Source organism: Balaenoptera musculus, chromosome 1 (genome assembly GCF_009873245.2).
Source record: "Balaenoptera musculus isolate JJ_BM4_2016_0621 chromosome 1, mBalMus1.pri.v3, whole genome shotgun sequence".
Taxonomy (NCBI): domain Eukaryota; kingdom Metazoa; phylum Chordata; class Mammalia; order Artiodactyla; family Balaenopteridae; genus Balaenoptera; species Balaenoptera musculus.
The window spans coordinates 31857398-31884514 of record NC_045785.1 but is presented as its reverse complement, the minus strand read 5'-3'; the positions used below and the strand labels follow the sequence as shown (position 1 = coordinate 31884514).

General features: G+C 39.6%; 1 protein-coding gene across 24 annotated transcripts in view; it reads right to left on the bottom strand.

Moving 5' to 3' along the window:
• Positions 1–27117, bottom strand: part of MACF1 (microtubule actin crosslinking factor 1) — a 342706-nt gene that overhangs the window by 78848 nt on the left and 236741 nt on the right. For all 24 annotated transcript variants that reach the window (XM_036835427.1, XM_036835461.1, XM_036835471.1 and 21 more), the window contains 9 exons: positions 19207–19373; positions 17767–17923; positions 15449–15566; positions 12068–12130; positions 11170–11411; positions 10215–10344; positions 9314–9513; positions 5833–6328; positions 3673–5144 (listed from right to left, as the gene is read on the bottom strand). In XM_036835427.1, the coding sequence (XP_036691322.1) occupies positions 3673–5144; positions 5833–6328; positions 9314–9513; positions 10215–10344; positions 11170–11411; positions 12068–12130; positions 15449–15566; positions 17767–17923; positions 19207–19373 (3045 nt within the window). The remainder of the gene's footprint in view (positions 1–3672; positions 5145–5832; positions 6329–9313; positions 9514–10214; positions 10345–11169; positions 11412–12067; positions 12131–15448; positions 15567–17766; positions 17924–19206; positions 19374–27117) is intronic.

Genomic DNA, 27117 nt, shown 5'->3' with positions numbered 1-27117 from the left:
CCTCCACACGTCCTGACTGAGAGGCAGGCGTGGTTCCTGAGGGGGATGTAAGGGAGGGGCTGGTGTAAGACTCAGAATGATCTCAATTCTTGATTACAAAACCTACACAGGGAATTTGAAAATGAGGAAAGCTTCTTGTTATCATCAGACTTGTAGATTTCTTCTCCAAATCTGGAGTCTTTCTCTTCCCTTCCTAGGAAGGTCACCCTGGGGGAATTCTTTGACTTAAGTTTCAGTGAAATAAAGGTCCCTCCTTTCTTGTTAGACTCTAGTTATATATATATATATACAGTTCCTTTTCCTCACTAATCAGAGACTCTCTTGTTCAGGAAAACAGAATTTCCTGAAGAGATTAGCCAAAGTCTTTTCCTTCCAGTTTTCTGCAAACATGCTCAATACTCTCTTTCGTGATTTCTGGAATGGCTTCTTCCTTTCTACTTCCAACAGAGAGCAGAACCCAGTAAAGCGCCTAACTCAGGAGGTTTGAGGTTTTTGCCTGTTTAGTGGGAAAGGACTCTCTTCCATTCCCATCTGATAGGTCCTCACTGGCTGTCCAGATTCTATCAATTATTCAGAAGCAATCGAGGGAAAAGTCTTTCCTAGGAATAAAGACTTTCAGTTTTTCACATTCATTTAAGAAGGAAATAACTTTTCCCAGAGGCTAACTGCCTTTCCTAGCATTTTTCAGCACTGTTGCACAGTCCCAAGTAAGCCTGGGGTTCTCCACAGACCTGACTCATTTGTCTATTCTGACCATCCCCAGTGGAGTCAGCTAGGTCAAAGCACAGCCCACGTTTCGGTCTCACAGATTCATACCCTCTTCTCTACAGCAGATTCTGTGCTGAGAGCGTGATCCCATCGTAAAAAGACAAGAGTTGAAAACTTAAAGCGAACACTGTTTTTTTAATACTTACCTTCATCTCTGTTTTTTCTTATTAAAAACAATTTGAATCTGAAAGCAGAGTCACACTGTATGCATCTGGTCTGCTGCTGGTGTGAGGGAAGATTAATCTATCGCTGGACTACTCAGCACATTAACCCAGGAACTCAACGCTCAGATCATGAAAATGACTCAGTCCTCAGAATGGGTCCAAAAAGACCCTCCCTTGGCTCAGCCTCTAGGGAACTGTGAACTGACATACAGAGCTTTTCCCTTCTCATTGTTTTCATTTCCCATGAGCTCAGCATGAGCTAAGCCAGTACTGTATTCCTCCCCTCCTGCCTGAAAACCTTTGCTGGGAAGAGGCAAAAACTCTTCCCAAAGCCCTTGACTTTACAAGGTGGACCTGTGGAACCAGGCTTCTGATTTGCACCCTCAGCTGGAGGAGGGTACACACGGGCACCCAACTTCACCACCCTCCTTCTCGCACTCATCTTCTCATCTTGCCTTGTCACCACCAGTTGCCTGCAGATAAACACACTGGCCCCAGCCGCCATATCTACAGTATTGGTGGTGGGAGGCTTCTTCTTAGAAAGCAGCAAAACAAGTCTGTTATCCCAAGCAACTAAGCAGCTACTGAACCCTGAGTGCTGCTGGGCTACACACTAGGATACAAATAAAATACGGGAATGTCCAATAATTTCTCAAAAGCTTTCAGCAGCGTCAAAATTCAGAATGCCTCTAGAAACCAAGGATTAAATGAAAAGGAAACAATCGCTTGTCCTCAAATCCAAACACTATATGTGCCTGCCTGTGGATTCTTTTTTATATCCTAGGTCATATTTAATGCAATTTTAACAGGCTTGTTTAGTTTGTTTTCTAGCTCACTGAAGATCAGAAGGAAGGGACAGACTGCTCAAGGCAGACTCAGTGACAGCAGTGAAAAGTAACAGCAGTGAGAAATAATACCTGATATCAGGGTAATGGGGGAAAAGGCAGAAACTACATCCCCCCATGTATACATACACATACACATACATCCAACCCAACCAGTACAGCAATTAGAGGCCCTGAACAAGGACTTCAATACAGAACTCAAACTGCATGGTAATTTAAGAACATTTAGTACAAAGCAGCCTCACCATAGTAGAGAACAGTATAATCTGTTTAGTAATAATGTTAACCTGCACTCATAAAAACTTACACACAATATAATGTTTAGGAAATTAGGCAAATAAAAGTTAAAATAATTCCATATAAACCAGAATCTAGTTTGATAAAACTATTTTGGTGCCTCAAGGGATAAGCTTCAATTTTCTAAAAAACTCATTTAGTTGGTTAGACAGTTGATTCTAAGTAACCCAGATCCAAGTAAATCAGATAAATGAAGCATGCCTGTAGCAGAGCCTCTGCTTTTGAGGGGCTTACAGTGGAAGAGGGAAGAGAAGCCCACGTGGTGAAGCAGGAAAGGCCACCCAGCCACTGGATTAGGTGTGGGCGTTTCCCAGAGGATAACATGTGGGCTCATGGCTTTGAACCTTCTCTACCTACCCCTTCCTCCCCCGGTGCCTCAAGAATCCCAAATACAACGACTTGTGTTGCTCCACATTGCACTGTAAGGGGGTCTTCAGCCAATGCCTCACCTTAGTGTGCTAAACATCCCCCAAGCTAGAGGGCCCTTGTGAAACAGCCACCTTTCCGCATCTGGGTCCTGTCTACAAATTTGTGATCTTTTTCGGGACCACGTGGCTCTGACCTGGCGTCAACACCACCTTTCCATCCATGTTTTTAACAGAAAGAATCCTAACAGGCAGGGGCTCTGAGAGAACAAATTAACTCTGATGGCAGAGTGTTACTGTGTAAATAGGAACAATCACCACTGGTGATGGAAGTAAGGTATCCTTTCCAAATCTACTCCAGGCACCAAGAAGGAAAGAGCAAGCAAACAGGCCTCCAGCAGGGAAGCGAGGCGCTTTTAGGTAAGTCTTGGGGTGAAAGGCTCATGCAGTGAGAGCCAAGACCCAGCAGACAGCCCTGGGTTCCAAACCCAAACCTGGCAAATTTGCGCTTTTGAGTCAACTCCTCTCATCTTCCCGGTTGTTTTAATATAGACTCACAATATCTCAGGACTGGAAATTCTGACTCAGGCAAAGAATCAAAATATTTTTGCAGTTAAGGCAGTGCTTCTCAAACTCTCATACGGGCAGAGAACTTGTGCTCTTTAGGAGTCTAAGGTGTAGTCTTAAGCACTACTTGCTACATGTGGAAAATTTCTTTGAAGTGTCATGTTTCGTCTTAATAATTCATGAGAATTTTTCATTTTATCTCATAATACATCAATAATACATCAATAATTTTCCCTCAAAATCTGTGAAAAAATCCACACTTTAGCAAGATGAGCCCATGTTTATCTTATGGATTCTCACACCTCGACACGAAAAACAGGGCCCTCAACAAACATTCACTACTGTTACAAAATTGGTTAATTTGAAATCTCAAGAAATCATAGGGGAAGATTCTTAGAGTAAGAAATAAGGTTTGGACATTTCTTTCCATACCCTTAATTGGTTATAAACATTAAAATAAATTACAATAGAAAAATGTTCAAACCAGTTGCCCAGAAGTCCAAGAGACTGTCTAGTCTCCAAACTGTGTGCTATGGTGGTGATGGAAGTGAGAATAATGAAACCAGGGACAGAAGTTAAGATGTGTACTCAATCGGTCTCCAAGTTACAAGAAAAGAAATACACATATTAGACAGAAAAAGATTAAAAAACAAGGGTAAGACTTACTTTAAAATCTGCTAATTGTTGGTTGATGACATCCACCTCGGTCCCCACTACCCACTGGAGCGCCTCTCCCTCCTCTGCCGCTGTGGTCATGTCACTGAGTGCTTTCAGCTTCCGATAGAAGTCCTCGACCCGGCCCAGGGTCAGCTCCAGCTGCTCCTGCCGAGCTTTACTCCTCTCCATCAGTTTGCCACACTGTTTGCTCAGGGCTTCCAGCTCCCTCTTGAGTCCTAACAAGTCCAGAGTCCCTTCTTCCTCCAGCATTTGTCGGCACTCTGCTTCAGAGGCTTCTATGTCTAACTTGAGGGCTTGGATTTTGTTAAGGAACAGCCGTACATCCTCGATCTGGGACTGGAGGCTATCAGTGTCTCTGCCGATAGCACCCATGCCATCGAGCTCATCGTCCAGGTCTGCCAGCTGAGAAAACATTTCTCGGACTCGGCAGTGAAACTGGCCAATGCCCTCCAGCTTGTTTTCCATTGCCATGCAACCACTGTTCACTCTTTGCTTCACTTCTAGGAACTCCTGCTGGGTGACCTCAGCTTGACGCAGAAGTTGGGAAGCATCAGATCCGTCCGGGGCATCTTCTACCAGGCCCCGAGTGAAGTTCCTCAGATAGTCCACCTGTGGCTCCAGGGTCTGCAGCACTTCCTGTTGGGCTCTTAGCTTCTCCAGGTTCTTGTTGCTGCAGGCTTGAGAGCCAAGAGCATCAAAGATCTCAAGTTGGTGTTTGGCCCCTTCAACTTTCTTTTCAATATTCTTAAAGCTTTCCTGGAACTCCTTGAGCCTCTGAGTCATTTCTTCAAGGGACCCTGTTTTGGCCTGTAGCTCTTCTGTAATGGAATCCATGTTCTGGTTGATCCCAGCCTTCTCATCCCGGATATCATCCTCATCCGTTTCTGAAGAGTTGATCAGAATGTCAGCAGCACTGTTCAGGATTTCTAGCAGGGAGCGGCGCTTTTCCACCTCACTCAGCATAGCCTTTGATCTCAGGAGATTGGACTCCAGCTGCACTGGATCCAGAGTGACCTGCAAGTCAGACATCTTGACCTTACAATCTTCTATCCATGGCACGAGATCTTCCACGTGCCACTGATATTTCTGAGCTTTCTGCAGACAGTCCTTGAGCCTGGACTGTCTGTCTGCAGTTTTTTTACTAAGCTCTTCCCAATGGCTTTTGAGCTCAAAGAGCTGGTTTTGTAAAGTTTTCTTCTCTTCTCCAGGAGGTACAGAAAGAAGCAGAGATTCTCCTTCTGCCACAATCACCTCATAGGAACCACTGTGTTGGTTAAGGTTCTTCTGAAACTCTTCATTCTCCTGTAGCTGAGACTGCAGCCGCTCTAATTTTGCAGAAATTGGGCGGTTTTTTGCTTGCTGGCTTTGTTTGTCATCCAACCAGGTTCTCAGCTCATCAAACATCTGCTGGAACTGCTGGGTGCTGGCAAGAGCTGCCTGGAGTCTGTTCATGCGATCGGCTGAAACGAGAAAATCAAATTTAAATCGTCAAGCCTGAACATGGCATTTAAAATGTTTGCTGAGAGCACACGGTCTAATCTTAGGAAAAGGAGGAAACTAATGCTAATTGAGGGTCTACCATAAAGGAAGCACATAGCTAGGCTCTTTCATATACTATATCCTATTTAACCCTCACATCAACCTTGTAAGGTGATCTGAGTAACAGAAGTAAACTTTTAACTTCTAAGCTGGTAAAAAGCCATAAATGTTTCTAGAAAAAGAGGCAACAAATTAATGACAAATTTTTTCTTGTATAAGGCCATCCTAAAAAGTCTAGAACATGTTCTAATTTTGTATATATGGTATATGTGTGTGTGTGCGTACACATACAGTATGAAGAAAATAAGTGAGTATCAGTGAAATTATGTGTGTAACTCCACCTATAAGTACCTCTACGAATCTCTACCTGCTGGCTAGACTTATATTAGTGTTCTTATCTCTTAGATTATGGTGTGTAAAGCTTCACATATTGCTAGTGCCCAATCAATGTGTAATGACCACGGCAGTCCTCACTGTAGGTGGACAAAGGGATAGAGTAACACTATTCTGAGTCCAAAAGCTACTTAAGGGTCGCCCTAGATTCTTGGGACCACTAATCCACTCCTCCTTTTGGCTTGCCACTAATAATGGCAGCAGTGTATTCCTCACCTGCAAGGTCTTCTAAACCTTGGAGAGGCAGGGCAACAGTCTCCAAACGCTTCTTCAGTTCATCCTTGAGGTACTGCTCTCCAATGAGCACTGAAAGTTCATCGCAGAGTGTCTGCGCCTCCTTAATCTTGTGGTCTAACTGCTCCACGTCAGATCGAATCTCACTGGTCTCCTCCAACTGCTGCTTCACAGCCTCAGGTTGGGTGCTGATGGCCGACTGGCCACTCAGTCGCTGTCTGACTGCCTTCACTTTCTCTGACAAGTCCTGGAGCAGTTCCTGGTACTGGGTGCTTCTGACAATAGCTTGGTCAATTTGGCTGGAACGGGAATTAAGTTTGTCAGTCAGCTCAATCCACTTCTGACTGACGCTCTGGAGCTCCTTCTGTACTTGGCTGGTGGAAGGAGAGACATCTCCAGGGCCTGTTAGGATGCCCTGAGCTGCCTCGTTCAGCTGCTCATGCTGTTGCCTACGTGCTTCAAATTCCTTCAGCATAAACTGTAATAGAAATGACACCAAGATGTTTAGAGAGAAAAGACAGATCTAAAAACATTGTCAAAACAAAAACTGATTTTGGATTGTGCCAAGCAGTGCCAACTCCTTTTGAAAATAAACCAGAAAACTCCAAAGACCAGGCTACTATGAAAATGCAGTATCACTTTTAACAACTGCTTAATAAAAACCTGTTGTTTTTAAAGGATCATTGATTGTGTCTATTTTATTTCTTTTCCTTATTTGTCCTATACTGTTTCAACATCAGTTACTAAGGTTGGCCTTGGTTGGGAAACCAAAGTTTGTTGACTGGATGGGCACTTGTCAGCTTTGCCAGGTAAAACCCAGGCCTCTGAATTGGGAGTTTGGAACCCTGGGTCCCAAAGTGAGCTATATCACTGGCTGGGCTCGCCATTTCAACTCTTAATGCCCTACTTTTCTTAGTTCCTTTCTCGAATTTCCATCAGCACATATAATCTGCACATTATAATATAGCACAATTAGATAAAAAGCTTCTTTAAAGCAAGTACCATTCCTTTTTATTTATTTCTATTCACTGTTTCACTCATCAAAGAAGTTGAGATTACAGGCTCTGTAGTTAGACGCCTGGGTTAAAATCCTGACTCCATCACTCACTAAACTGTATAAACTTAGGTAACTTCTTAAAAGTTCTCCAAATCTCAGCTTCCTTATCTGCAAAATGAGGATAGTAAACTACTTACTTGGCTGTTGTTAGGATTAAACAAGAAAACTTATGGAAAGTACTCAGCACTTACACTGCATAAAAATAAATACGACAGGACCTCAAGGACTAACAGATGTGTAAATAATGAACTATAATAGAATGTAACAAAAGTTAAAATGATAAAATGCTGACGTGAACGTGGAGTTGTGAAAGCAAGAAGTAAAGGTGGTTAATTCCTCCGGGGATGACAAGAGCAGAAGAGGGAAATTAGGAAAGGCTTCACAGGTGACACAATAAAGAATATGTGAGTTCTCCAAGAGAACAGAGAGTAAGGCTGGTTCAGAGGAGGGCCTGGGATTAGCAAAGGCACAGAGATCCTGAGATCTATGAGTGCAGTGTGTTCAGGAAAGAACCCATTACCCGGTGTGGGAAGAAGCCCAGGCACATGGGGGAAGAGCTGGCAAGACAAACTGGGACCAGACTGTGAAAAGCCTCATGCACCACAGTGAGCAGGTATTTGAACTCTGTTCAATAGGCAGCCAAGAGCCACAGAAGCATTTTAATATATTCAGATATATGATTTAAGGGGATAATTTGATAATTGTGTGGAAGATAAACTAGACCAAGAGGCCCTTTAGTGGGCTGCTGCAATGCAACAGGCCCAAGATCCAGCCCACCAGCATTTAGAGTAGAGAAGAGAAGCTTAGAATGGTGGTTCTCAAATTACGGTCTGGTGGCCCCTGGCAGTCCCTAAGCCCTTGCATGGGGTCAGTGAGGTAAAAACTATTTTCATAATAATACTAAGATGTTATTTGCCTTTTAAAATTCTTGTTCTCTCACGACATCTGATATCACAACAGATTGAGTGCAGAAGCAGATACGAAAATCTGTGAGACTGTTCTATTAGCCAGACATTTTTATTTTATTTCATTTCATTTCATTTATCGCCATGCCTTGCAGGTCTTAGTTCCCCGACCAGGGACTGAACCTGGGATCTTGGCAGTGAGAGCGCGGAGTCCTAACCACTGGACCGCCAGGGAAGTCCCAAGCCAGATACCATTAAAGAGATTTGCCAAAGATATAAAACAATGTCACTCTTATTCAATTTTTTACATTTTGGAAAATGTTATTTTTTCATAAAAATGTTATGTATGTTAGTGTTATGGTTGTATCATCATAATTTAAAAAATTAATTTATAAATACATACTTTAAAAATTCCTCAGTGTTTTAATACAGTTAATATTAATAGATATTAGTAGATAAACACAAGCTCTTTGGGATCCTCAATAATTTTTAAGAGTGTAAAGGGTTTTGGGATCAAAAAGTTTGAAAACCACTGGATTAGAAAAATATTTGTAAGTAGACTAAATAGGACTTGATAATTAACATGGATGCAGGGGCTAAAAGAAAGGGTTCTTTCAAAAACTACTCTTAGGGGACTTGGTGGGTGGTGAGAAGAAACAGAACAAGTTTAGGGAAGGATATAGAACAAGGAAAGGGTCTAGGCAGGATTTCACTGGAAATGACATAATTGGACCAACCTAAATTTCGCAAACGTTGGGTACAGAGATCTGATCAGCAGAAAATCTTTAAGTAAAGCTGGCAGATATAAGATACTGCATGAAGTAATGTGGATCACTACCACTGGGGATTGAAAATAAAATATGATTCTACCATTTAGTCAGAAGTTCCCTGCCTCCCATCTGCTCATCTTACTGCCTCAATCAACGATATTAATAACACAGTTACTGACATTAATGATATTAACAGGGGCTTCCCTGGTGGCACAGTGGTTGAGAGTCTGCCTGCCAATGCAGGGGACACAGGTTCGGGCCCTGATCTGGGATCATCCCACATGCCGCGGAGCAACTGGGCCCGTGAGCCACAATTACGGAGCCTGCGCGTCTGGAGCCTGTGCTCCGCAACAAGAGAGGCCGCGATAGTGAGAGGCCTGCGCACCGCGATGAAGAGTGGCCCCCGCTCTCCTCAACTAGAGAAAGCCCTCGCACAGAAACGAAGACCCAACACAGCCATAAATAAATAAATAAATAAATTGAATATATATATATATATATATATATATATATATATATATATAATGATATTAACAATAGTGTTTGCTATTTGACAAGGCACCATGATGAAGACCTTACAAGCATGTCATTTAAAGTGAGGAAATGGAGACTTTGAGAAGTTAAATGACTTGTCCAGGGTCATGTAAATCTACCTGTTGAGAGCAGCATTCAGACCCAGATTCAAGTGCCTCTGATTTCTTTGCTCGAAAGCTTTCAGCCATACTGCTCACCTGCACCTGCTGCTTCTGTGCATTCAGCATGTTGGGATCAATAGACAGGGGCCCCAGCACCCCCATCATCAGCTCTTTCTCCATTAGCCAGGGCCGTAGCTGGGCTTCTGCAGCCTGGAAGCAGGCCAGATGACTTGCGGATTCCTCCAGCTGCCTTTGCCGAGCCATTGTCACCTCGGTGGCCATTTCCCATCGGGAATCTGTACAGAGGAAATGAGAGAATGTATTCTTTTACCCTCATCAGCCACTAGCCTGGTCCCTAAATTACGTTCCTAAAATACTACAGGAAATGACCCCTGGAGCATTATTTAATATTTTTTTAAGTTAAAAATAACCTGCATTTAATTTTAACTAAAGTAACAAACAGTTTTGTATCTTGACTGCGGTGGTGGCTATATGAAACTACACACGGGATAAAACTGCACAGAAGTACGTACATACATACACAACGCATGTAAAATACCTTATGCGACATATATATTATTTTATAACCTGTTTTTAAGCTTACTAATTATGAGCATCTTTCATGCCAATAATTTTTTTCATACCAATACACATTCACCTACATCATTTATAGTTCAATATTATGAGTGCAGCATAATTTATTTAATTCCTTCACAGAATGTTTAGATTATTTCCCATTTTTTATTTTTATCATCAATGCTCTTTGTCACAGCAGACTGTCAGTTTGACTTGCCCAAGAAAGCCAATATTGATGCTCTGAGTGGAATCTCTAAATTTTTTCCACAATCAGGCTCATTCTCTAACCCCACATGCCCCTTCTTGCTTGCTTATGACAATTAACTAAAAATCACTCCTGTTTGTTGGGTATGCCGAAAGCCTGTGTTTACTTTGAAGATAAGGAATTTAGTGAATTTGTAACACCCCAGTGATAACATACTGAGCTCCTCCTGCATTTTCTTCCAGTTTTCTGCTTCTTGTGAGTTGGGATATGTTATCAGTAATCCAGACAGGGCTTCCTTTACATTTTGGACTTTTGGAGAATTCTGTTCCAATTCAGCCAGGAAGGCCTAGGAGAAAGAACATCATGAATGCCATGAGATTTCTGGACAGGAAACAAACCTGTGAGTGTGGAGGAAATGACGGGAAGACGGGGCAGCAATTACAGGCTCGACTTCTGATTCTATCCATGGCTTGTTTCATGATTTTAAGATACTTAACCTTTCTGCTTGAATATTTACTTAAAAGGAAAATCTAGATGGCAAGATTTGAATTTCTTTTATGTACAACACATCAGTAACCCAATAAGAAAATTGCTAATCCCTATAAACTAAAAGTGTCAGGAATTGATGATGATGATGATGATGACGATAATGGCGATGTTTATGCAGTTGTAGGATATGACATGCTAGGCTCAACAGGAATACTAAAATTTTTGGCAAAAAATTTTTACCGGATTTTCTACATGGTCTTATTTCTTCTGACATTTTCCCTAGGCCTACACGTCAATCTTAAGAATGAAATGCAATCACAGCTGTTTAGATCCCTCCAAGAGTTGGAAAGGTGCTTTGATGGAATGGTTTGGCTTATACCATCACATTGAAAATGAGATCCCATTCTCAATGAACTGATGGTTCTGAGGAGGGCTATTCTCCTTCTGCAAACAGATCTGGTTTTGTTTCTCAGTCTGATGTGTAACAATTTCTAATTTCATAGGCAAGAAAATGCTCTGGGAGAGTTTAGGCATACTAGTCATTTGAAAGTCAAACATGCTGCTCGTAACGACTGGGTGGTGGGCCATGTCTCACTCTCAGGCCCCCGGGCTCAGGCGGGAACACTGGTACAACCACCCCTTCCTCTTAGTGTCTGAGATGCAGCTAATGGGAACACAGTACCTTGTTAGATTCAGCTTGGGCTCTCACTGTCTCTGTCTTGGTTGGAGATAAAGAGGCATCCATGCCTTTCAGGACTTCCTCTTTTAATTCCAGCCACTGCAGCACCAAGCTTGCCTCCTTCTGAACTTCCTGCATTCGGCTGAGGACAGCCTGAAGACTTTCCTGGCGTTCCCGAAGCATTTCCCCGAGTTTCTCATATTTCAGGTTTACATCTGACATGTCACACTGGATCTCCGTCAGATCTAGCATCATAGAAACAGAAATCAGACTGGGAATAGCTCTCAAGCATCCCCATTGGTTCCTCACTAAATTATTCATCAGGATTAAGTATCTCTCCCACTCCTTCTAGTGAACTAGAGATGATCTTCCTGCTAAATCACATAGAAGTTCCTGTTTACATACAAAAAGCAAAAGAGCTCTCATTAATCGGATTTCTGATTTTGGCATTATATACTCAGATGTATAAATAAAATGCTAAGCAAACATGCGAGCAGCAAAAGTGAAGGGAGTGAAGGATTTGGGGCATTCTTCTACTTCCTCTTCTTTAAACTGCAGAGAAGAAAACCTAGCTGGGAGGCTGAGGGCTAGATTTAGACCACCTCTAGTATAGCTTCTTTATAACTGAAAGATTTGCATATATTTTCTTCTAGGTCTTTCCTTATTGGTCTTATCTAGTGGTCCAGTTTATTTGCTTAGTAACTTTATTTCACTGGTTGCCAACCTGTTTAGCCTCTAGCTAGCAACAAAGAGCCATCACAGTTGCTTCTCCCCAGACTTTTACCCTCACACCCATCCTGGCAGCAATCCTTCCACACATACGGAAACATACACAGATGCAAACATGAACACTGTCCTAACACACCCAATGAAGAGGCACTGTTGAAAATGGCATTCTCACCTTTGCAGGTGTGGTATCCGTTTACACTGCCTACAGAGCTTCCTACAGAGGGCAGTATGGAACCTGAGCAGAAGGACAGAGAGACAAACAAGGCAAGACAAATGTGTTAGGAATACATACAGGCACCGAATTTATTCTTTGGCACTCACTTTAAGCTCAGATATCAGGAAGTTAACACAGCACAAGACAACATACTTATGGAAAGAGACAAATCATTTTAGCTGCCGGGCAACAGTGTCACTCGAGGAGTTTCAGCCCCTTAACCCTAACCCTAACCCCTTCTAGAGGAAATCCAAATTCTCTTCTTAAATCTCCAATTTGGATTCTTTGAACCTTGCCCTAATTTTGTGAAGCAAGTATTAGTAGAATGACTAAGGCTTTAGACTGGCATTCGACATACTTTAGAATGAGGATTTATAATACAGCCAAAAAGGTTCAACTTTAACATCAATGTTCTTCAACATAATAAAAATAAACAATAAGTACAATTAAGGACATAAAAAGCAGCATTCTTTTAGTAAAGACATTAAAATGAGCCTTTCCTATATTGTTTCAAAAGATTCCCTGTTTTTTTTTTTCATGACATTCTGCTCCCCTTCCCCCACCAGAAAACAGAAATTCTAAGCGTCAATAAATCTGGCTCATAAACATTCCCATAAATTCTGTTTAGGGTCTTTGGTTCTGTTTCTAATTACCACAATTTCACCTATATTCTCCCCAAGTTGATTCCTTGTGTTTCAGAAGTATCCCAAGTAAGTAAAAACCAGATCATGTAATTACAAAGATTATAAAGAAATGTGAAGAACAGTCATGACATAATGTAACATTCAAAGGGCAGAATAAGACTCTCACGTGCACTGATTTCACTGTGGAAAAGGTCAAGTGCAAGGTTATATTAGACAATAATGATTGTAAAACTTTTAAATGTTAACATTATTGTAGTTTCAATTTAAAAAATGGATCAAACCAAAAGATCATATTCCACTGCAGTCTGGTGATGACCAAAAAGAAACCGGACTAGTAATTTGGAGAAGACAGTCGTAGCCAAGACTGTCACTAACTCAGTACGTGAGCCTTAATCTATGGACAGACCTTGGTATCTTCTCTGGGATACGAAGATAATACTACCTATCTTGTCAGCTCTCATGGGGTTACTGGTGAGAAGTAGTGAGGTAGTGTACGTGAAAGCACTTTACGAAACCAAAAGAGCTCCACGACCATAAGGAACTAGAACACTCATGGGTTTTCAGAGATGGAAGAGAACTTTTTAAGAGCACTCAGGCTAGTGATCTTCAAACTGGTTTTCAAAGCACCCTGAGGAGGTGCTTTAGGGACTCTGTAAGTGTTTGGTTTAATTTTAATATTCAGAATATATTCCTAAGTACTTAGAAATGGCAGTAAAACATGCACATTCAATTATGTTGAACACCACATTTTAACCCAGTAGATATAGCCAATTTATGCTGCTTTTTGGGGAGAATAAAGTAGCTCCTGCACCTCTGTGCATACATTTAAACTTCTTTCTGAGTGTCACTGATGGGAAAAGTTGTAGTTCTTCATTAGCACTCTATAATTTTCAAACCTACATATGCCCACTTACATACAAAGAAAAACATCTACAGCACACATGAATTCCATTAAATAAAATGACAAAAAAGGCTGAGGTATATCTACTCAGAGCAGGCTCTCATCAGAGTAGAACTGTGTAGTAAGAGAATTCTTAACACTTCAGATTGTAAAGTGAACTTTTAAAAACATTTGTCATCATTTGCAACTATTTATCTGTGTGAACTGTATTTTCTGGATACAATGCAACCAAGGAAAAAACTGAGAAATAAATAATAAAGCTGTCATTCAAAAATTCTTTTTTTCCAAATTTTCATATTCACTAAGATAGCCTCAATATTCTTTTATTTATTTATGTATTTATGTATTTTGGGCTGCATTGGGTCTTCGTTGCTGTGCATGGGCTTTCTCTAGTTGCGGCAAGCGAGCTTCTCATTGTGGTGGCTTCTCTTGTTGCGGAGCACAGGCTCTAGGCGCACGGGCTTCAGGAGTTGTGGCATGTGGGCTCAGTAGTTGAGGCTCGCGGGCTCTAGAGCGCAGGCTCAGCAGTTGTAGCGCATGGGCTTAGTTGCTCCGCGGCATGTGGGATCTTCCCGGACCAGGGCTCAAACCCGTGTCCCCTGCATTGGCAGGCAGATTCTTAACCACTGCACCACCAGTGAAGTCCCAATAGCCTCAGTATTCTCATTGATGAATTTCATAATAGATAAATGCTATAAATTCACTTATATTTTTATCTGTCTTATAGTTCTACATGAGATTTATTTTTAAAAAAGATTACAGTACTTTAAAAAGTTCGAACAACCACTGATCTAGTCCCGAAGTCAGAAAACTTTAGTGCACCAGCCAAATCTGTCCCTCCGCCTGTTTCTGTATGTGAAGTTTTACTGGAACGCAGCCACGCCCATTCATTTATATATTGTTTATGACTGCTTTTGTGCTACAATGGCAGAGACATGTAGTGTGACAGAGACCATATGGCCCACAAGCCTAAAATATTTACTCTATGGCCCTTTATAGAAAAAGTTTGCTGGGTGATGTCACACACTAATAAGTCACTGAACTTAGAAATTTAAGTGTTAGAATATAAAAATCACCAATTCTCTGAAATGTTGTCACTTCTAGATAGTTCTAAGACATCTTTAAACTTTAGGATACAATAGGAAAGTAGTCATTCTCAGGAGGAAAAAAGAAAGTAAACTTTGCCCTTACTATTTAAGTGACTATAGGAGTGCATTAACATAGTCTGGTAATAAAACCTAGGAGATCCCAATTAACAACCAGCAAGCGACTGTGAGCTCAGAACACATTCTGTTTGAAAGACTTAATTTGTAGGCAGAGATAATTCATATAGTTGGGCACAATCTTTGTATGCACTTCCAAGAAGTGTGTCAGCTCCTGGTGTACCAATACTGACTCCTAAACACTTAGCCTCTCCCAAGATATCATGCTTATACCCTCCAGGGCTGACCCTAATTTAAAGTTAATGCATAGCCATCCATTCACATATTTAAAAGACAGAAATTCCTCAAGATGGAAAATCCTATTTTAATCCTTCTATGTTCATTTGACAGTTCTAAGTGGGCCAACTAGTCCCTTTACTTTTTCCCATCACAGGAAGGGGTTTTGCAAAATAGAGCAATGTTACAAAGGAAATGGGAAAACAGATCAGGTTGGGGGGAAGACTGCTTCATGAAACATCCTTGGTTTTCATATCCAACCTTGATTCTAATGTTTATTCAATAAGGGGTCATCACCAAAGGGCAAAGGGAAGAATGATGTTTATTCACTACATTTTCAAGAGCCTGCACTCACCTGTCTTGGCTTGAGAATCAGGTGCTGTGATCTCCATGATGAGATTTTCTAAAGAAGTACCTTTGCAATTGATTTCTTCTACCAAAGTTCCCTTACTTGTCCAGTCATCTAGGAGACCCTGTTTAAAGAATAAAATAGCAAAATGTAATTATCTGGAGGCGTTCTCCTCATAAGTAGGGACACCTGTTCTACATACACTCCCTAAAGTTTTGATAAGCATTAAGCAATCATCCTCATTTATTCAGCCATTTCCAGAACTTGGTTTAGCCAGCCAAGATGTGGGAGAATGATATCCTGGAATATTCAGGCCCTTCTCATTCATTCATTCATTCATCAAGCAAATATTTTTTGAGCACTTACTATAGGCCAGGCATTGTGCCAAACACTGGGGATACAAAATAGGATTATGACACAGTTCCTAAAACCAAGAGTTCAGATTATCAATGGCATTATAATGTGATAAATGCTATTACAGAAATATGGACAGCCACTAGACTCTGAGAGCACAAAAGGAGACACATCTAACTCTCGCTGGAGAGAGGAAAGACTGGAGTTAAGGTAAGAGTTTGCCAGGTGGACAAAGGGAATACCACGCTTGTAAAGAATATAAAGGAAATGGTAATCGGAGGGTAAAATGAGGAGCTAGATATTGAGATGTAGAGAAACATACAGAATCATAGGCTACACTTTGCCTTTTCAAGGGAATTTTATATTGGGTTTGAAGTCAGAGCTCAAACCACCACAGAAAGGTGTTAGGAAACAATGGCATTTGCTCTAAGACAAAAGTATCTGGTCATGTTGTCTCTAAGCGGTGAACTGCCTGCTACAGAAGTAGAATTTTACTCTTTTCCAAGCTGGGACACCATCCTAGCCTTCGATCCCTTCCTCCATGCTGAATCTCCCTCACAATCTACTTAGTTCGCTTTTGACTTCAAGCTGCAAAGCAGCAGCAGAGAAAGACATCGAGCCATGAACATCTGGCCAGCTCATGCTGCCAAACTTCAAACTGAACCTTGCCAATTCAGAGCTTGTCAGTACTTTCATTAGTCACTCTTGATTCCAAAGAGCCAGCAGTTCCCAAACTATGCACTGACTCACAGGATAGTTTAAATTTTTGAGGGAAAAAGAGTGACATCTGTTGGACACCATGTGAACAACTGCTGTTAAGCTGTTTGGACCTGACCACTTAGTAAGTGAGGTTTTTCAGTTTTTTGGGTGTTTTTTTGTTTGTTTGCTTTTTGCCTTGAGATGCCATGAAAAAATGTCTTGAAACACAAAGGGAACCATGAACCATGAAATCAGGGAACCTCTGTCCTAGGAACTCCCCACAGCAAATGCTCCTGGCACTCTCTCTGTGAAAGCTCTTCTCTTTCATCTATTCAAGATAAATCCTGTTTTACTAAGAAAATAAGGACAAATGCATGAGAGTTAGTTGGAGACTGGTTTCAACAAAAATAAGAAACATGTTAGAGTGTCATGGACATATATACACTACCAAATGTAAAATAGATAGCTAGTGGGAAGCAGCCGCATAGCACAGGGAGATCAGCTCGGTGCTTTGTGACCACCTAGAGGGGTGGGATGGGGAGGGTGGGAGGGAGGGAGATGCAAGAGGGAAGAGATATGGGAACATATTGTATATGTATAACTGATTAACTTTGTTATAAAGCAGAAGCTAACACACCATTGTAAGGCAATTATACTTCAATAAAGATGTTTAAAAAAAAAAAAAAGAAACATGTTAGAGGTGCAAATAGAGCTGGATGACTATGAATCAAAGATAGGAGAGAAGTGATTCTGCAACAGGTGGGAGAAAGGCTGATGCTACCCTTGCAGGTACCTTCCAACCATCTGATTGTAACTTTTCCTTCATAAGTTGTAGTAACTTTTCTTTTATTAGTTGAGGAGAAATTCTCTCCTCAATTTTCTGATCACATATCTGGTCACTTGCTCACATATAATTGTCTAATTCTCAAGCATACAACGAGAGTGTAAGCTTCTCAAGACTGGACTCTGACAACTGTCTTTTTTATGACCTACCACAGCACGACAGGCAACCCCAAGACAGCTGAAACTTTACAGATATCATTCCCAGATTACTTTTTTGGTTTTGGTTTTTAAATAGGAGATGTTTTGGTGCTCAGTGCTTGGGTAGGGGTAGGTTGGACTCACGTGGAGAGAATGGAGGAACTGCTATTCTGATACACATGGATAACTTGGATTTCTCACACCATTTGCCCACCACAGGTGGAAATGAGTCCACACAAGATTCCAAACTGCTGTCCAGCCCGATTCCTGGAGAGACTTTGTTCACCTACCTTCAGGTGTTCAATCTGTTTTTCCAGCTCTTTAGTGCTCATGAAAGTCTCTGTAGGTGGAATACTCCCTTCAGTTTCCCTCAGCCATTTCTGGAAAGTCCTAACCAGCTTCCGGAATTCATCTAATTGCTCCTGGCAAGATGATGCATCTTCCTCTCTGTCAACAGAGACAATTTGTTACTTGCCAGACTAAGCTTGTAAAGAAGTCAACGTGAACTAAAACTATATTCATTCTAGGACTCTAGGCATCAGTTTCCTAACAGGGCCTTTCCTTCTCATAATCTTTTCCATGGCAGCTTTGGCTAAACAACCACATATAATGTAGGAGAGCATCAAACTAAGGAATCTGTTGCCCTTGTTTGGACATTTCTGGGGAAAGGAGTCTTCAATCTTACTCTAGGCTAAAGTGAAAATGAGAAAAACTAAAGGGAGCCTGCTATTTAGGTACTATGATACAATGGAAAGAATGCAGGCTTTGGATCTCAAGGCCAGCTCTGCTACTTTTTAGGTATTTGACTCTTTCAAGGTCCAATTCAAATGCTAATTCCTTTAACAAGGAAGATGCCAAAATTGAGGCTCAGAGAAGTTAGGTTAAGCACACCAATGAGTAAAATAAATCAAGGAGAAAGAAGAATTCAGTTTTGAAATTAAATTTTGGAAATGGTCACATCTATTAGACTTCAAGCCAGAGATCCTGGCTCTTCATATAGCTAAACAGCCCTCAGCTGAGGGCAAGAAAAACAAAGCCTTCTTGGCCTTTGTCCTGTCCCTGTCACCTGCACTAAATAACCGCTGCTTACAGTGGTGATTTGAGCAACTGCTTTCCTCTAGTCACTAAAGCCGTCATCTGCTAAATCGAGATATTTATGGCTAAACCAAGAGAAGTCTTATCAAGCTTTTAAACCCACATGAGGCTTTCTAATGGAGGAATTATGGCTTTTCAACTGTGAGCTAATAACCTGAAATCATCCACCTTTGTTGTATATTCCCATGTTTGCCTTAAAAGAAGAATCCAGAAACTCCTCCATAACAGCAACTTAAATGTGGTCAAAACAAGCAGTGTGAGTTCCAATATAATCCTTAATTACGTCTGGGAAGTCTCTTCCAATTTTTCTCATTATTTCAAATCCTGCCACAATCCAACTTGCTGCCCCAAATTCGTTCTGTTTGGTCCAGGTGACCTGGGCTTTTGATTGTACTGAGGAGGAACTGAGTCCCATTACTAAGAAGGAACTCACTATTTACTAACAGAAAAACCACTAAGCATTAAGTAGACTGAATAGCTTTGTCTGAAAGAGGCACTTTCCAATCTCCTATGGCTCAGTAGCAGAATTTTGATGCCATCTTTTCTGGTGAAGAAGGAAGGAGGAGAAAGTCATTTCATTCAATAGGAAGAAAAAATTAGCTCCATGACACTGATCCATACATACGAAAACTCACCTTTCTTTAACTGTCTTTTGTAGCTCTGTGAAGTCCTTTTTGAGTTTCTGTACCCTGTCCTGGTGCTGGGACAGGTCCAGGGCAAAGCCACAGGAGCTCAGGTCAGTGACCAGGTGCTCAAGAGTATCCAGGTTCTCCTGTTGGTCTTCCATTTCCAAACTGAGCTCCTGTCAAGGAAATAAGGAAATGTATTCAATCCTCTGGTCCTTGTAAATAATGACTCTAAAGAAGGAAAGATATCTAGATTAAAGCTGGGGCATGCTCTCCCTTACCTGTAGAAAAAGAGGGAACAAGGAAAGAGGCATGTTCACTGGGTCAACTGCTAGATCAAAACATTAAATATGTAGGATTTCTCCAATCCACCTGAGAGTGGCTGGAAATTACAAAGGAGTCTTGTCTCCTTTAAACAAATCTTTAAAGATGCCAGAGGCAGCATGACAGAATAAAAAGAATGGAAGTTTCTGGAGTACAACAGACCTGAAAGTCAATCATGGCTTTGCCATTTACTAGCTTGTGATCTTAAGCTATTGAACTTCTCTAAGCTTCCGCAGTCTGTCTCTTCTTTAAAACAGGTAAACACACTCTTCACTATTATTTAACACTGTATTGACAATATTAGCCAATGCAATTAGGTAGGAGAAAACAATTTGTGGCATAAGAATTTGAAGAGGTAAACCTATATTTGCAGATTACATGAAGGTATATTTGTAAAACCTCAGAGAATCAACAATACAACCAAATTGAGCAGTGAAGTAATACAATAAGCAAGAATATAAAATCAACATATAAAAATCAAGAATAATATAATAGCAACACAAAAGGTACAATTTTAGGAACTGTACAAAACCTTTATGAATAAAACTTTAAAACACTTCTGAAAGACATGAAAGCAGACCTGGAAAAAAAGGAAAGATGTCCATAAAGCTATGTGCGTATGTGTTATGTATGCATCTATGTGTGTATATACGCATGTGCGAATGAGTAAAGTAATGTGAGCCAAACAAAAATACCAACTTTTTTCTCTAGGACTGATAAAGTTGATTCTAATGTTCATATGGAAAAATAAATGTACAATTATAGCTATGAGAAATCCTGAAAAAGAAAAAAAAAAAAAAAGAAAAAGAAAAAAGAAATAAGGGAGACTAGCCTTACCAGATAGTAAAACATACCAGAAAGCCTCTAGAATTAAAAATAGTATGCTATTGTTAATGAATAGAAAGACCAGTGAAATAGAATAGAAAATCAAGAAATAAACTTCAATACATAAGACATTTTGTATGTGATAAAGACAGATTCTCAAATCACTGGGGTAAAGACAGACTTTTCAAATAAATGATATTGGGAATAACTATACAGAACTTTGAAAAAAGATGAACTTGTATTCATACCTCATACCATACCTCACAATAAACTTAAATTGTTAAAGTATTCAAATGGAAAAGAAAAAAAAGAAAAGAAAAAAAGAAACCATTTGGGTAAATTCCATCATAACCTGGGTGTGGCAAAAGGCTTTCAAACTATGACTAAAAATACAACTTCAATGAAAGAGTGATATCTCTGGTTTCAAGCTATACTACAAAGTTACAGTAATCAAAACAGTATAGTACTGGCACAAAAACAGACATATACATCAATGGAACAGAACAGAAAGCCCAGAATATAAATCTAAATGGATAAAGAAGATGTCACACACACACACACACACACACAAATGGAATATTACTCAGCCATAAAAAAGCATGAAATCCTGCCATTTGTGACAACATGGATAGATCTAGAGTATATCATGTTAAGTGAAATAAGTCAGACAGAGAAAGACAAATACTGTTGATCTCATACTTGAAATCTCAAAAACAAAACAAATAAATGAACAAACAAAAACAAAAACAGACTCATAAATACAGAGAACAAACAGGTGGTTGTTAGAGGGAAGAAGGTTAGGAGAATGGGTGAAATAGGTGAAGGGAATTAAGAGGTGCAAACTTCCAGTTATAAAATAAATTTAAGTCATGGGGATGTAATATACATCATAAGGAATATGGTCAATAACACCGTAATAACTCTGAATGGGGACAGATGGTTACTAGCCTTATCATGGTAATCATTTCACAATGTATTTAAATGTTGAGTCACTATGTTGTACACCTGAAACTAACATAATATTGTATGTCAACTATATTTCAGTTTTAAAAAAAGTGATAAAATCTATTGTGTAAAAAAAAAAGAAAAAAAAAATTTTATATGGCCAAAAACACCATAAGCAAAGTCAAAAGACAAAGGACGAACTGTCAGAAAATATTTCCAACATGTTATAAAGGACTAATTTCCCTAATACAGAACTCTTGTAAGTTGAAAGGAAAAAAAAGATCAAACTCTTGACAGAAGATAGCAAAATACATAAACCAATGATTTACAAATAAATGTCTCTTAAATGTATAAAAATATATTCAACTTAGAGAAGAAATAAAAAATTAAAACCACATTGAGATATGTTTTATTAATCAGATTAGTGAAAACTCAAATGCTTGACAATACATTCTATTGGTGAGGCTGCAGGGGAAATACATAGTACTGTCATACACTTCTGCTAGGGATGCAAAATGGGGAAATCCTCATGGAGGGAACTTGGCTACATCTAACAAAACCACACAACCGTTTACCCTCTGATGCAACAATTCCACTCTAGGAATTACTCTGAAGATACACTTCCAATAATACGGGGAAAATACACAAAATTATTCACTACAGTGTCATTTTTAATAGCACAATTTTGGAAACAACCAGAACCAAAAGTCTGGTGGAATAAACTATGGTTCATCCTCAGAATGAATGTATAGTTAAAAAACAACAAAAAAAGAGGAAGATATCTATGAATTAAGTGATTTCTAAGACATATTAAGTAAAAAAGGAAAGTGCAAAAGATTATGTATTGTACCCCCTTTTGTGTAACGAAGAATTGGAAATGGTGTGTTTATTTTGGAAAAAAGAAATGGAAATAATAAATGTGAAATCCATTACCTGTGGGGGTGAATGGGATAGAAGACACACGGAAGAGAGTGAGAGTATATCCTTATTCACTTTTCTAACCCTGAGTATAACTTTTTGAAAAGTTTTGACTTTTGAGCTATCTTTTTTTTTTGAAATTTGAATTTTATTCTTTTATACAGCAGGTTCTTATTAGTTATCCATTTTATACATATTAGTGTATATATGTCAATCCCAATCTCCCAATTCATCACACCTCCACCACCCCCTGCCACTTTCCCCCCTTGGTGTCCATATGTTTGTTCTCTACATCTGTGTCTCAATTTCTGCCCTGCAAACCGGTTCATCTGTACCATTTTTCTAGGTTCCACATATACACGTTAATATACAATATTTGTTTTTTTGTTTCTGACTTACTTCACTCTGTATGACAGTCTCTAGATCCATCCACGTCTCTACAAATGACCCAATTTTGTTCCTTTTTATGGCTGAGTAATATTCCTTTGTATATATGTACCACATCTTCTTTATCCATTCATCTGTTGATGGGCATTGAGGTTGCTTCCATGTCCTGGCTATTGTAAATAGTGCTGCAATAAACATTGGGGTGCATGTGTCTTTTTGAGTTATGGTTTTCTCTGGGTATATGCCCAGTAGTGGGATTGCTGGGTCATATGGTAATTTTATTTTTAGTTTTTTAAGGAACCTCCACACCGTTCTCCATAGTGGCTGTATCAATTTACATTCCCACCAACAATGCAAGAGGGTTCCCTTTTCTCCACACCCTCTCCAGCATTTGTTTGTAGATTTTCTGATGATGCCCATTCTAACTGGTGTGAGGTGATACCTCACTGTAGTTTTGATTTGCATTTCTCTAATAATTAGTGATGTTGAGCAGCTTTTCATGTGCTTCTTCGCCATCTGTATGTCTTCTTTGGAGAAATTTAGGTCTTCTGCCCATTTCTGGATTGGGTTGTTTCCTTAATATTGAACTGCGTGAGCTGTTTATGTATTTTGGAGATTAGTCCTTTGTCCGTTGATTCATTTGCAAATATTTTCTCCCATTCTGAGGGTTCTCTTTTCATCCTGTTTATGGTTTCCTTTGCTGTGCAAAAGCTTTGAAGTTTCATTAGGTCCCATTTGTTTATATTTCCATTTCTCTAGGAGGTGGATCAAAAAGGATCTTGCTGTGATTTATGTCATAGAGCGTTCTTCCTATGTTTTCCTCTAAGAGTTTTATAGTGTCCGGTCTTACATCAAGTCTCTAATCCATTTTGAGTTTATCTTTGTGTATGGTGTTAGGGAGTGTTCTAATTTCATTCTTTTACATGTAGCTGTCCAGCTTTCCCAGCACCACTTATTGAAGAGGCTGTCTTTTCTCCATTGTATATCCTTGCCTCCTTTGTCATGGGTTAGTTGACCATAGGTGCGTGGGTTTATCTCTGCGCTTTCTATCCTGTCCCACTGATCTATATTTGTTTTTGTGCCAGTACCATATTGTCTTGATTACTGTAGCTTTGTAGTATAGTCTGAAGTCAGGGAGTCTGATTCCTCCAGCTCCATTTTTTCCCCTCAAGACTGTTTCGGCTATTCAGGGTCTTTTGTGTCTCCATACAAATTTTAAGATTTTTTGTTCTAGTTCTGTAAAAAATGCCATTGGTAATTTGATAGAGATTGCATTGAATCTGTAGATTGCTTTGGGTAGTATAGTCATTTTCACAATATTGATTCTTCCAATCCAAGAACATGGTATATCTCTCCATCTATTGGTATCATCTTTAATTTCTTTCATCAGTGTCTTACAGTTTTCTGCATACAGGTCTTTTGTCTCCTTAGGTAGGTTTATTCCTAGGTATTTTATTCTTTTTGTTGCAATGGTAAATGGAAGTGTTTCCTTAATTTCTCTTTCAGATTTTTCATCATTAGTGTATAGGAATGCAAGAGATTTCTGTGCATTCATTTTGTATCCTGCAACTTTACCAAATTCGTTGATTAGCTCTAGTAGGTTTCTGGTGGCATCTTTAGGATTCTCTATGTATAGTATCATGTCATCTGCAAACAGTGACAGCTTTACTTCTTCTTTTCCAATTTGTATTCCTTTTATTTCTTTTTCTTCTCTGATTGCTGTGGCTAGGACTTCCAAAACTATGTTGAATAATAGTGGTGAGAGTGGACATTCTTGTCTTGTTACTGATCTTAGAGGAAATGCTTTCTGTTTTTCACCATTGAGAATGATGTTTGCTGTGGGTTTGCTGTATATGGTCTTTATTATGTTGAGGTAGGTTCCCTCTATGCCCACTTTCTGGAGAGTTTTTATCATAAATGGGTGTTGAATACTGTTAAAAGCTTTTCCTGCATCTACTGAGATGATCATATGGTTTTTCTTCTTCAATTTGTTAATATGGTGTATCACACTGATTGATCTGCATATATTGAAGAATCCTTGCATCCCTGGGATAAATCCCACTTGATCGTGGTGTATGATCCTTTTAATGTGTTGTTGGATTCTGTTTGCTAGTATTTTGTTGAGGATTTTTGCATCTATATTCATCCATGATATTGGTGTGTAATTTTCTTTTTTTGTAGTGTCTTTGTCTGGTTTTGGTATCAGGGTGATGGTGGCCTCATAGAATGAGTTTGGGAGTGTTCCTTCCTCTGCAATTTTTTGGAAGAGTTTGAGGAGGATGGGTGTTACTGCTTCTCTAAATGTTTGATAGAATTCACCTGTGAAGCCTCTGGTCCTGGACTTTTGTTTGTTGGAAGATTTTTAATCACAGTTTCAATTTCATTACTTGTGATTGGTCTGTTCATATTTGCTGTTTCTTCCTGGTTCAGTCTTGGAAGGTTATACCTTGCTAAGAATTTGTCCATTTCTTTCAGGTTGTCCATTTTATTGGCATAGAGTTGCTTGTAGTAGTCTCTTAGGATGCTTTGTATTTCTGCGGTGTCTGTTGTAACTTCTCCTTTTTCATTTCTAATTTTATTGATTTGAGTCCTCTCCCTCTTTTTCTTTCTTTTTTTTTTTTAAATAAATTTATTTGATTTATTTATTTTTTTTATTTTTGGTTGCGTTGGGTCTTCGTTGCTGCATGCGGGCTTCTCATTGCGGTGGCTTCTCTTGTTGCAGAGCACGGGCTCTAGGCTCACGGGCTCAGTACTTGTGACGCACAGGCTCAGTTGCTCCGTGGCATGTGGGATCTTCCCGGCCCAGGGCTCGAACTCATGTCGCCTGCATTGGCAGGCGGATTCTTAACCACTGCGCCACCAGGGAAGCCCCATCCCTCTTTTTCTTGATGAGTTTGGCTAATGGTTTATCAATTTTGTTTATCTTCTCAAAGAACCAGCTTTTAGTTTTATTGATCTTTGTTATTGTTTTCTTTGTTTCTATTTCATTTCTTTCTACTCTGATCTTTATGATTTCTTACCTTCTGCTAACTTTGGATTTTGTTTGTTCTTCTTTCTCTAGTTCCTTTAGGTGTAAAGTTAGATTGGTTGAGATGTTTGTTGTTTCTTGAGGTAGGCTTGTATTGCTATAAACTTCCCTCTTAGAACTGCTTTTGTTGCATCCCATAGGTTTTGGATCATCGTGTTTTCATTGTCATTTGTCTCTAGGTATTTTTTGATTTCCTCTTTGATTTCTTCAGTGATCTCTTGGTTATTTAGCAACGTAATGTTTAGCCTCCATGTCTTTGTGTTTTTTACGTTTTTTTCCCCTGTAATTGATTTCTAGTCTCATAGTGTTGTGGTCAGAAAAGATGCTTGATATGATTTCAATTTTCTTAAATTTACTGAGGCTTCATTTGTGACCCAAGATGTGATCTATCCTGGTGAACGTTCCGTGTACACTTGAGAGGAAAGTGTAATCTGCTGTTTTTGGGTGGAATGTCCTATAAATGTCAATTAAATCTATCTGGTCTATTGTGTCATTTAAAGCTTCTGTTTCCTCACTAATTTTCTGTTTGAATGATTTGTCCATTGGTGTAAGTGAGGTGTTAAAGTCCCCCACTATTATTTTGTTACTGTTGATTTCCTCTTTTATAGCTGTTAGCAGTTGCCTTATGTATTGAGGTGCTCCTATGCTGGGAGCATATATATTTATAATTGTTATATCTTCTTCTCCGATTGATCCCTTGATCATTATGCAGTGTCCTTCCTTGTCTCTTGTAACATTCTTTATTTTAAAGTCTATTTTACCTGCTATGAGTATAGCTACTCCAGCTTTCTTTTGATTTCCATTTGCATGGAATATCTTTTTCCATCCCCTCGCTTTCAGTCTGTATGTGTCCCTAGGTCTGAAGTGGGTCTCTTGTAGACAGCATAAATATGGGTCTTGTTTTTATATTCATTCAACAAGCCTGTGTCTTTTTGTTGGAGGATTTAATCCATCCACGTTTAAGGTAATTATCGATATGTATGTTCCTATGACCATCTTCTTAATTGTTTTGGGTTTGTTTTTGTAGGTCCTTTTCTTCTCTTGTGTTTCCCACTTAGACAAGTTCCTTTAGCATTTGCTGTAGAGCTGGTTTGGTGGTGCTGAATTCTCTTAGTTTTTGCTTGTCTGTAAAACTTTTGATTTCTCCATCAAATCTGAATGAGATCCTTGCCAGGTAGAGTAATCTTGGTTGTAGGTTCTTCCCTTTCATCACTTTAAATATGTCATGCCACTCCCTTCTGGCTTGTAGAGTTTCTGCTGAGAAATCAGCTGTTAACCTTATGGGAGTTCCCTTGCATGTTATTTGTCATTTTTCCCTGGCTGCTTTCAATAATTTTTCTTTGTCTTTAATTTTTGCCAATTTGGTTACTATGTGTGTCGGTGTGTTTCTCCTTGGGTTTATCCTGTATGGGGCTCTCTGCGCTTCCTGGACATGGGTGGCTACTTCCCTTCCCATGTTAGGGAAGTTTTCGACTATAATCTCTTCAAATATT